A 12,128-nucleotide genomic window follows, 5' to 3' on the forward strand; every position below is an offset into this window, starting at 1 on the left:
AGACAATTTGAGATGTGAAGGGTCTTTGTTGAACCATGGTTGTTTCATGGTTGTCTGCTGTAGCTAATGAGTCCATGGGGATTTCGTGGGAGAGTTTCAAAGGTTGAGATTACTGCAGGCTGGCAAGGAGTCCACTATCAGTAACCCAGAGGAGGTTGGTTTTGAAAAGACGTGTTTTGTTGAATGTTTCCTGGGGTAAAACAGCTTATTTTGTAGGATTTCAGCATTGTCATTAGATGAAAATCTTAAACGAGAAAAAGGTTTTAAGATGCTAAAATATGAATGAATGGTTTTCAGCAAAATATATTTAGACATCTTTGGAAAATATAGGACATATGTAAATTGCCACTGACAAACACACTTTTAAGCAAGTCATGCTCAGTTTTTGTTTCTCTATCCCTTTCCTCTTTGTTTCTCTCTGCAGGTACCTGATGAATGTGACATTTGAGGGGCGCAATCTGTCGTTCAGCGAGGATGGGTACCAGATGCACCCTAAGCTTGTCATTATTCTGCTCAACAAAGAGAGACAGTGGGACAGGGTAAGACAAAACGAGACGTGGCACTGTCTGGTTGTCTGTTTGCAACTCAATCCTGAGATGTCTTTTTCTAATGGTGGATGGAGGATGGGGAAACAGAATGTTTTAGCAGAAAAGAGCTGCATCTGCTGCATGCATTTTCTAAAACGACAGTCATAGCAACTTCTTTCCATATCTTAACAGGTAATTAGGGGAAAAATCTTAGAGCCACTGTCATATTTTTAGGTTTGTGTGACTCTCTTGATCTATCTTTGGATTTTTACTATTTCAAGCCTTTAAAGTGTTAAGCCTTTGATGCGCCTTTCTGATTAGATATCATCAACTCAGGGAAGGTGCCTTTGGGCCATTCAATTCAGCAGATTTATCTCCTTAACTGTATTTTTGGTGCTGTTTTTATTAATATGGTTTTTGTTAAAATGTAAGTGCATTCTGCTATAATACAGTTTCCTTTTAGAAGAAGCAGCAGATTGTTGAAAAAAAACAGGGTGAGGATGAATTTTTATTGAGTAAATATTTTCCTTAAAGGGCCTCAAACATCAAATTTTACACACTGCAGTAAAGCAAAAATACATGCTTTGCAAGACTTGTGAATGAGAAAAAAATCTAATTACTAGCTGAAACATGCAAAGAGAGTAGAGGTTGTACCGTTTTTGTGCTACTATAAATTTAAAATGATCTGGTTGAAGTGTAAAGTACCTTGAGATGACATGTGTTGTGAATTGGCGCTATATAAATAAAATGAACTGAATTGAATTAAAAAAAAAAACAATTATAACGGATCATCTAACAAGATGCAGGGTCATGCAGAAAAATGTCTTACTCTCACCTTACACCTTTGGATTTTATGTGAAAGACAGACACAAAGGAGTCCGTAATTATGCAGTTGAAAGAAAAAAATAGATGCTGTAACATAAAAGAAAAAAATAATAGGTAAAGTGTGGCATCTATGAATAGATGCCACACTTTTATCTTTTTTTACCTTTTTGTTCTATTTGCAAAATACCTCAAGCTTCCCCAAATTGGTGATAAGCAGAAGCACTGAAGCTTTACTTTTCATTCTTAAGTGGGTTATCATCTGGACTTTAACCAGGCCATTCTAACCATTTCATCATCCCATCGACCTGCACCAGTATCCATGTTCTGCTGAGGAAAAGTTTTCCCACACCATTGTTTCAAAAGACAATTGTTTTAAAATGGGGCTGGCTTACGGCTTTTTAATGTTTTCTGTCTACAGTTGGTTTCTTCATTCCACTAATCAACAAAGACAATGTTTTTAAATGCAGAACAACTAATGTTTTAATCTATGCTGAGGAACTCTGCAGCTCTCCCAGACAAGGGTTGTTTGGGCAAAAATGTTTTCTGACAAATCTCTACAGCGTTTTTTTCTTCAAAATTACATATTACCCACCTATTTTTTTTAATATATAATTAAATGACTCCTGAAGTTAGTTGGTTAAATTGGACATCTTCTACGGATTTCAGAATAAAGGTAGCTGATTAAAAATCCATTATATCTGTTCTCTTTTATATTTGTAGATTATTAAACGTGTTGGTAATCTGTGACAAGAATATAATGTTCATTCCCAGAAATTCAAATTCCCATTTAAAAGAGCTTGAACAATTTAGCAAACATAAACTGACAAAAAAGTGTTGTCTAAAAGTGTTGAAATGAGCTACATTCATAACAGAAGGAAATGCAGCAAACGATAATTCTGTAAAGTGTTTTGTAAGGGCTGTGACAGACATTCTTCACATTTTTCTAATTTCGAACAATAATCCTTTTGCTTCATGATGGGGAGGACTCTCTCCTGGTCTATCTCATCAAATTCAAATGCGACAGATTGGCGTTACATGAAAGTAACATGAAAAAAAAATGGGAAATTTTTAATTTTCCCATTTTTGGCATCAGATATGAATCCTAACCAGATTCCTGGTAAGTCGCTGATTCTTGAATGCAGACTATAAACACCTGAAAAAGATTGACTACATTCGTCATGAGAACTTTAAATGAAAAAAAAAAAAAACAGAGAATCTCTCCTTCTGTTTCACTTCCGTCCATTCATGTAAGACTGAGACTCAGTTCCACAGCATATGTTCCCATCCTCGGGGTTAGAACCTGCAGGCTCGCTTCGGTACTTCTATGTGAAGCGTGCATAATTTCTCTGAGAGTGCGTGGGTTATCTCTGCAGACTCCATTTTCCTCCCACATTACACAGACGTGCAGGTTAGGCTTAATTGCTGACTTCAGAATTTCTGTAGGTGTGGATATGCATGCCAATGATTGCCCGTCTTTTCAAGTCAACCCAGTGATTGACTGGCAGTCTGTCCAGAGTTTTCCCCCGCCTCTGGAGTTATTGTGGATATTGCTCCTGCTGTAGAATAGAGACAGTTATAGGTACAGTATGTGTGCACTGAATAGAGCATCTATTGTGTGTAATGCATACATTAAGCTATATCAGATGCCTTTGAACTGAAGCTTCAGAGGTAAGACTTTGATATTCTTAGCTGTAAAAAGCAAATGTCCATTTAAACTTTACATGCTGATTCAGCTTCCTATCATTCAAATCCAGCTTTAAAAATCTATTTTATGATGTAATAAAAAACTAGAATAAAAAGCCACCAAGTATGGCGAGAGGAGAAGCTGTTGGTGTACATATGGCAACAATAATTCAGAACCAGCCAAAATGAACCTGTCGCAGCCCACCACCTGCCGAGTCAGCATGCATCTGCGTTTGAGATGATCCCGCTCCATTGTGTCCCGCGCCCTGACTCCCTCACCTCTCTCTGCTTTTTATTCCCTGTACTTCTCTCTATCTTCTGCCTCTCTAATCTATATTCTGTCCTCTGATCAGAGAACAAGGTGAGTTGTTCCCCTCTGGTCTCCCTTTTTCTCCCCCTCCTCTTGCGTCCTGCACCACCTTCTCCTTTCTCCTCCACCTCACCCTCCTGCTTTATCGCTCATGTTTAATTCCCAGCTTGATTTCCAGCTTTCTCGGATCCTGACAACCTCCGGCTCTTCTCCCCTTCGCTGCCTCTTTGAAGAAATGTAAAGACTCTGGTAATGTCCGGTTCCCATCCCTCCAGGCCGGAATTTAAACCGTCTTTCTCTTCTTGTTTCTGTCATTTACTGCCTCTCACCACTTGTCGTCCAGACAGGAAAGGGGCTGCGTTGTGCTGTGGGGATACACAGCCTCAGCTTATCCTTTCCAGCCACTTTGCCAAGCTTGTGTTCCCCAGGATGCAATGTGTTTGAACACATTTCCATGTTTAATGAGTGTGCAAACTGGACTTTACACCCTCGCGCTAGAGTTGAGCTGTTTCAAATTGTGTGCTGCATTTCCACTTCAAACCATCTGTTTGTCTTGATGGAAGGGGCTGGTTGATGCAGGTAGAGGTTTCAGAGAGGGGCATCGGGGAAAAATTGACTAATTGGTGATGCTTGTTGAGTTGAGTAGACCTCCAAGGGCTGGAGGGCCCTCCAGACGTACAGCTGGACACTCCTCTACACAAGATCCAGCAATTTGCATTTGACTCTTTCACTTTATATTCTACTTTCTTTATGCAGAAATAAGTGTTTGGAGTTGCTTTTCTTTAAGTCTCTCTATTCACTTTCCTTTTCTTTTTCCTTGCATGTTATATACATATATATTCCCGTATTTTCTCTCCTCGTGATCTGAATTCTGCTCTATCCTCTGTATCGTCTCCGTCCTTCAGCTTAACCTTGTTCTCATTCTCTACTCCAGGTCCCAGTCCTACCCCTCCTCTCCTGTTCCTCTCCTCTCAAACGATGCACTTACACAATACGGTTGAATGCAGGAGCAATCCCACAATTACAGGGGCATATGAATAAATCTAATTTTCATTGAAAAGTTCATTTACTTCAGTAGTTCGAATCGAAAATTTCAACTTACATATATAGATTAGATCATACTCACTCCAAATGATATATTTCAGGTATTCTTTCGTTTTTCTGATTATGGAATACAGCTCATGAAAACTGTAAATTAATTGATTGTATTGTATTGTATTAGATTGGACTAGATTACATTACATTGGATTAGATAAAATCACTTATTTTCTACAGACACTCCACCAAGACCATATTCCTCAATGGAAATGAGTGCACTAAACTATATTTGGGTAGAATTGTGTGACATAAATACAAATTAAAAACTTTCATGCTAAAAAAAATCCCTAAATGCACAAACTTTACTATCAAAAATGTATTAAATGATTTATGAATATAGATCTGACATAAAAACCTTTAAAATATTTTAGAGGACTAATTAAAGAGCAGTTTATACTACAAAAAAGTGTGTTTGTAATGATGATAGTAGAGACTGCTTCATTAACAGTTCTTCATTGATAACTGTTACACTCAAAAAACAGGCTCCAATTAAACAAACTACTTCACTTTGGTAATAACCAGTTGATTTAACTGAATTTAATTTATAAGTTGTCGAGATAAACCCTTGTAATTAAATAAAGTTGGGAAACTTATTGGAAGTACTTGTTATCAACTTAAATGATTTTATTTGAGTTGAAGCTACATTCTGTCATAGTGGACTTTAAAGATCTGACCCACATGCAGAGAACCACTCAGAGACCAAGGGTAAAAGTTTAACAGGTTTATTGTAGGTTAGGAAACACTGATGGAGATTGAAACAATGCTGGAACTCGGTGGACTGGTGAAACGGAACCGGAAACTCTGAAGGGGAGATCACAGTGATCAGTTCAGGGACCGTGGGAAAATAGATTGAGGCTTGAATATTGCTGGAGAGGCACTCACTTTGGGGGGCTCTTTGTTTATCCTTGGATCCAGTTTGTGGGGGTTTAGTCCAGAGAAAAGGGAACTCATTAGAGAACGGGCAGGCAGACATAAGTTGGACCCGGAGGAGTAAAGGAGTGGACTGTCACTTGGTTTTCCAGGAGTGGACTTAAATGGATCATGTGGAGGTTTTCCCCTTGCTCAGTGAGACTCAGTAAATCCTTCCAGGGGTAGAAGGTCCAGGCTTATCCAGTAACACAGGAAGTCTTCCGGCCGAAGAACAAAGACAAAAACAAGTTCAGACTCAGAGAAAAAATGCTAAGGTTAGCCTCTGCTAATCTCAGTTTGGCTAGAGTAACCGATCCTGGCAAACACTCTGGCGTCGAGGTAGTGACAACCCGCTGCTCAAGTACTTCTCTGGTAATGACCCAATGAGCCACAGGTGTGCAGGGAGGCCCAACGAGGACATGGCACCGCCTGGTGGTGGACAGAGGAAAACACAAAAAACAACCCATTGCAAACTGGAATCCTAACACATTCTTATTTTAAGAGTTTTCTTTTTTTTTTTTTTTTAGAGTTTATAAGAAGGCTAAGCCATAAAAAGTCACTTCTTAAAATAAAAACGGAAAGTTGATTGAAAGGAAAAATCTTAAAAAGTTCCAGGTTTTGAGTAGCCATCTGTTACTTAAAGTGTCCTTAGCTTAGATCAGGAGTGTCAAACTGGTTCGGGAAAGGGCCGTGTGGCTGCAGGTTTCCTTTCCAACCAAGCGATAGCACACCAGACTCCATTCATCTCATCAAGTGAGTCCAATCTGAACAGGATGATTTGATGAGATGAATGGAGTCTGGTGTGCTGTTGCTTGGTTGGAAAGGAAACCTGCAGCCACACGGCCCTTTCTGGAACCAGTTTGACACCTGTGGCTTAGATGCTGAATTCATAATATTTTCCAGAATCCAGAATGACCTGCTATATGCTCACACTACAATCAATATCAGTGGAAGTTTATCAAAGTTACTGATTGACCAGCAAGCTAGTATGACCTAAACCCTGTAGAGAACATCTGGAGTGTTACCACAGCAGAAACACAGGATGATCGCCTCCATTTCACATTTATGCATTAGTTTATTCAAAATGAGAACCAACTAAGGAATAACCTGCACATGGTTTTGAGCAGGCACACATTTCTGTATTAGACAAAATTTTTTGATGGTTATGTAGTAAGTGCAAGTAATATATATCACTGTGTGTAATATTTATTATAATATTCATGGTTCACTTCCTTAATTAAATGGCTGGATTGTGTTTGGTTTACGATTTCCTGTTATCAACCTGCCATCCTTGTCTCCTTATAACTGATGTTCCTTCCTCCATTTGTTGCTTCAATCAGGTGTAATCTGTTGTGCCATTTAGTTAATAATGTCAATTATACAACAGTAGAATAAGCTCATTTTCCCTGGTATAGGAAAGTAATGCTTACCTGACACTGCAAGGCAACCAGTCACATCACACCTAGCCTAAGCTGCCAGGAGGAGAAACAAAAAAATGTATTCTTTATATTCTCTTTACCTGATATAACCTGTTTTACTTGAGCAGATGGCCCACCTTGCAATAAAATGCAGGACGCTCAACATGAGGCTTTAAAATCCCAACTGGATGGAGATGTTTTTGCTGTAAGGCATACATACTCCACATTCCTCTTTGATGATATGCCTCAGAACTGTTTGTAACTGCAGAGCAGCAGTTATTCTTTTTTTTTTTTTAATGGACTGAAGCTACTGTAGTGTGAAATGTGATCTGATTTAATTTTTAAGTTTGATTCCTGCCAGGTGATGCGTTGAGTCCTTCCAAAGTCGTTCACAAAACAAACCAAATAAAGACGATCTTCTTCAGAAGGTGCAATGAAGCCAGCGGGGAAAAATAAAAAATAAAAAGAAATATCCAAGGTTTATATTTCAACAAAAACTGTTATAAATGTTATATCTGTATTTTACTTCCTCATAAAAGTTTTCATTTAAACTCTCAGCAGAGCCACACCTCAGAGTCCTGCACCGGGTAGGGTACCCCGGAGGCGCCTCTATGAAATGTATATCTATGCGTAGAAAAACACCCTATATTATTTTATAAATGAACAAAATGGGTATCATAGAGTTATAGAATAATTGAAACTTATTTTTATTTTCTTATTTATCAACTCTACATCTTAAAAAATAGATTGAATCAAGAATATCCAGAAACAGTTATTTTTTAAGCTACGCGGCAAACCTACTTTGGTAAATTTACAGCTGTTAATCTGTGAGTGCAGCTCTCACTGGATGTGAGTGTGAGGCAATGTTCTTTACTGCCTCTGTTAATGACCTGGCTGCACTGTTACAGAGGTAAAAATAAGTAAAAAAAATATAAAAAGAAAAATCATTTGATCCGAAAACACTAAGTGAAAACTACTCATGAAGGCAAGAGGTGCAACATCTGGGTAATTGCTTAATATGAATTCACCACCAACCATCAGCAGAAAACTATCTGCAAAATTTCTTTCTAATACACGCACACACCTGTACTGTACATATCCAGACCATATCGGTCATTCTTATATCGCACTCTCTATGTCTGCCATACCATAATGCACAAACACAATTATGTTAACGGCAAAAACCCTAATTTGACAAATTCAAACAAACCAAAACATTTAGTATATACAAAGCAAAGGAGTGAAAGGAATACAAGCCCTACCACGTTGCTAAACTTTCTATCCATTTTCAGCTCCAGATGTTATTTAAATAGTAGCTTCATCTCACATAGAGCTCACAGACTGTTCTTTCTTTGGACAAGATTACAACAAATTAAACCAGTTTTTCCTGGATACCAATATGGCAGCTGCAGGTGTAGTGACCGATAGTTCTGTCATCAGAGAATAAAAATATAATTTATAGGCAGGTTGCATATATATAATGATGTAGCCTAATGAAAGGGACCACCAGCGTAAAACAAATGTTGTCATTTAGTGAAAAGCTAGGCACAATTCTCCTACATCAAGCCTGGAGCACTCCTAAAAAAGTTGCGTACCGGAGAGAAGACTAGAAATTGGAGAAAAATGGTGAATGCGACTTTTTACCCTAAAACACTTGTAAGAATAATTTGCAAACTTATTTATTTGTGCAAATGACTCCAACCTTTTTAATGAATACCAGTCAACACATTTGTCTTATTGCCAAAAAGGACCTATCAAAGATAACAGGAAGTTGAATGGAGATAAAAACAGGTCAATCATGGTTAAAAACCTGTTTGAGGTTTTAAAAGGCGCTAGGTTGAAGTGGAGATTCACGTATCAGCTATTATATGGTTTAGAAATATGACCTATGCAGCTCTTCACCAATCCTGCAGGAGGTTGATGTTGATTTCCCAGTCTGGTAGAGACATGTTGCCAAAAACTTTCCTTTTAAAATACAATGAAAGGTAGGTTTCAGACAAATAACTTAAAGGGATTAATAAAATGCACTTTGTGGCTTTATAGGTTTTTCATTTGTAACAAATTCTGAACTTCCCTCTACTTCACAGTTACGTTATTCTTTGCATTGTTTTTTTTTTTTTTTTTTTTAGTTTTTTTCCCATAACCAAATGTGAGACAGTTTAAGAGATGTAAACTTTTGCATATCACTCTATGTGGGAAAAGATAAATGACTTGCAGGGGAAAAACCCTTTTTAGGCAATCCGCTCATTTTTTTGTTTTCTGCATGTCACTGCAGGTGGGTAAATGGGAAAATGGCTCCTTGTCCATGAAGTACCACGTGTGGCCTCGCTATGAGCTGTATGGAGGGGCAGCCAAGGAGGATGACCACCTGTCCATCGTGACATTGGAGGAAGCTCCGTTTGTCATCGTGGAGGATGTGGATCCCCTGAGTGGAACCTGCATGAGGAACACCGTCCCCTGCAGAAAACAGATCAAAAAGATGTGAGAGTCTGATCTAGGATACACCAAATCATGTTTAACCGAGTCAAGATTGACAAAGCATGACTTATTTATCTCCACACGTTTAGCAATGGATCGGTGCATTATTTTTCTGCCCATCTGTCACAGTAGCTAGAGCTGACCATAGAGAGAATAGCAAGAAGAAAAACTGGCAGCTGGGTAAATTACATTTGTGAATAATGGCTGTTTCCCACGGTAGCTTTACAGCGCCGGAGGTAGAATAAATTCACACTTCAACAGTGTTAGAATGACAACGCCACAAACACTAGATAGCGTTCACAAGTAAATTTGCCAATTCAGACAGATGTACAGTTTGGATTAAATACAGTTTGTCTCTGTTTTTTTTTGCAGTAATCAGACCAAGGAATCAGGGATCTACATCAAGCGCTGCTGTAAGGGCTTCTGCATCGATATCCTGAAGAAAATCGCCAAGTCAGTCAAGTTCACGTATGACCTTTACCTGGTCACTAACGGAAAACATGGCAAAAAAATCAATGGGACCTGGAACGGGATGGTGGGAGAGGTGAGGAATTCCACCTGTTATTCTTTTATTCCTCTTCTTTCTCTCATCTCTGCATGTTGGTGCACCGGCCGTCTGCTTCCAGCCTTTAAACTGTGCAGATACTGAAGATTTCACGGGTCAACAAAATCAAGTGTAATGTATTCCTGTAACTCATGCATGTGTAAATGATACTTTGGTGTCATTTATCATTTGCAGGTCAAACTCGCAAATGACCATTGCACCTCATTTGCAGTTTGTGACACTTTTGATGATGTTACCGAGGTTCATTGTGTTATCAGAACTTGGGCAGCCAGGATGTTTTCGTTGGTGTATTTGGCTCCATGACAAGTGAAGACAGGAGGGGAGCTATAAAATGTTTGAGGTCGCTACAGAAAATGTTCCTTCACCAAACAGGCTTTGGTACACAGAGGTGTTTTCATCAGGGCTGAACTTTTTGGTCAGCAAATAATTGCAGAAACAACAAAATGATGCAGAGTTGGAAATATGTAGATGAAGTTGATATTCAGGTCAAACTTTTGGAGGTTTTAATGAAAGTTCATTGATTTAATTTGTTACTCTTTTAAAAATATGCTTCTTTGTAAAAGCAATGAAAGACCCTTTTCACTTCATAATTGCTTGCACTCCTAAAATAATGAATGAATTGTAACAAAACAGTATCGCTAATATCTGAAGGATTTTCAATATTGAGTTAATTTTATTCCTGTTAAATGTTGAAATAAAACCCTTAGCAAAGTGCAGAACATATATGGGAAGTCATCAAATGCTATTTTGGCTGTTTACATTCTGATCATTGCTGCACTTTATAAATGATAATGTTTATTTCACTGTTGTAAGCTGCTCATTCACTATTGAAAAGTTATATGCATTGAAATTTTGTTTTGGATACACTGCGTATACATTCTAAGACAAAAATTATACAACACAGGAAAATATGCTTATTGTTTTTTCTACTAATAATTTTTCTTGTCTTTCAGTAAGAAAAATTATCTGGAAAGTGTTAGGATTACGTTTCTGTTTTGAGGAATGTTTGAGACCGTATTTCCTGGAGCTGTTTGATTAACATTCTAAACTCATGTGGCATTAAAGAAAGCTAAATTCAAGTTATTTAGAATAAATAACACCAGGTGCACAACAGGTACAAACGCTCAGTAAACATCTAAACGAGCTGCAAAAAGGTATGATGCAAACTCCCAAAAACAGGTGCAGCAAAACGGTAAAATGAAAAATATATAATAAAACACACGTATTATGCAAACTCCAAAACATGAAAAACACAAAATTGATTGTTGACTGAAAGCTTTTTCTTCTATTTATAGTGATAGCACTATTCCCTGTCTACAGTTTTTTTCTGTTGCACTTGTTTTTTGTGCTTTTTATGTTTTGGAGTTTGCATCATCAATGTTTTTGCAGCTCATTTTATTGTTTAGATTGCTTTTGCACCTGTAGACCACCGTAGTTCGCCCCTTACCCTGGATTTATTCTTATATTTAAGGGAAAAGTTATGGTTACAGTTAAATGACGGACGTTTGTTTTTGGCCTTTTCCAAAATACCTTGTTCATATATACAGAAGCATCACTGTTTTCATTCTGCTTAAACCAGTCTCTCTGGTTAACATCATCATCTAATGGGCAGTACTCCCGTAGTAAGGTTACTATCAGCTCTCATAGTAAGGGCTGTAAGTGCCAGCTGTGGTTCTTTTCACTGATCTTGGCATTTTTTTATAGAGGGAAGTAGCAAGCCAATCAATAGTACCATAAAGCTCCTCTGTTAGAAACATGCTAAGTGGCTCAATCTCTGAACGTTTTTAAGACGACCTTGACAAGTGGCAGACATCATATGTGTCCCCCGCCCCCTCAAAGCTATTTCTATTCAATTTACATTAAGCCAGCCCATTTAGCTTCTCACGTGAAGACATTATTGTCTTACTGCCACCGTCTTTAGTGGGTACTGAGCTGTAAATGTGGTCCCCTGAAATAAACCCCATCACCCAGGCTAAAAGCACAGTAATGCATCTTATCCCGCAGAGGAACGATCATTAGGAAGGCAAGGAGCTGCGTTCACATACCTGTTTACGTTTCACACACACGTGCATACAGATACAAACCCTTATGAAAGATTACAGAGATGACATTACTAAAGAATTGTGAAGAGTGGTAGCTTGGAGCTTAGACAGCAGGTTATTTGTGTACTACAGAAGCTGCAAGATCTCTGGTTAAAACCTCAGTGTCACTGTGGGTCCCTGGGGAAAACCTTCAACCCCACAATGCTCATCAATGTTTCCCTTTTTATTTTGGCCCAAACATTTAACTATATGCCTCATTATACTTATACAACA

The 12,128-nt window shown here is 38.2% G+C and overlaps 1 protein-coding gene across 1 annotated transcript in view; it reads left to right on the forward strand.

Moving 5' to 3' along the window:
* Positions 1-427: 427 nt before the first annotated feature.
* The window catches only part of LOC107095960 (glutamate receptor ionotropic, NMDA 2B-like), a 51,741-nt gene continuing 40,040 nt past the window's right edge, over positions 428-12,128 (forward strand). Inside the window, exons 1-3 of the mRNA XM_015392360.1 lie at positions 428-539; positions 9,046-9,251; positions 9,621-9,792. Coding sequence (XP_015247846.1) covers positions 432-539; positions 9,046-9,251; positions 9,621-9,792 — 486 coding nt within the window. The 5' untranslated portion in view covers positions 428-431. The remainder of the gene's footprint in view (positions 540-9,045; positions 9,252-9,620; positions 9,793-12,128) is intronic.

Source organism: Cyprinodon variegatus, unplaced genomic scaffold, assembly GCF_000732505.1.
Source record: "Cyprinodon variegatus isolate N-32 unplaced genomic scaffold, C_variegatus-1.0 Scaffold588, whole genome shotgun sequence".
Taxonomy (NCBI): Eukaryota; Metazoa; Chordata; class Actinopteri; order Cyprinodontiformes; family Cyprinodontidae; genus Cyprinodon; species Cyprinodon variegatus.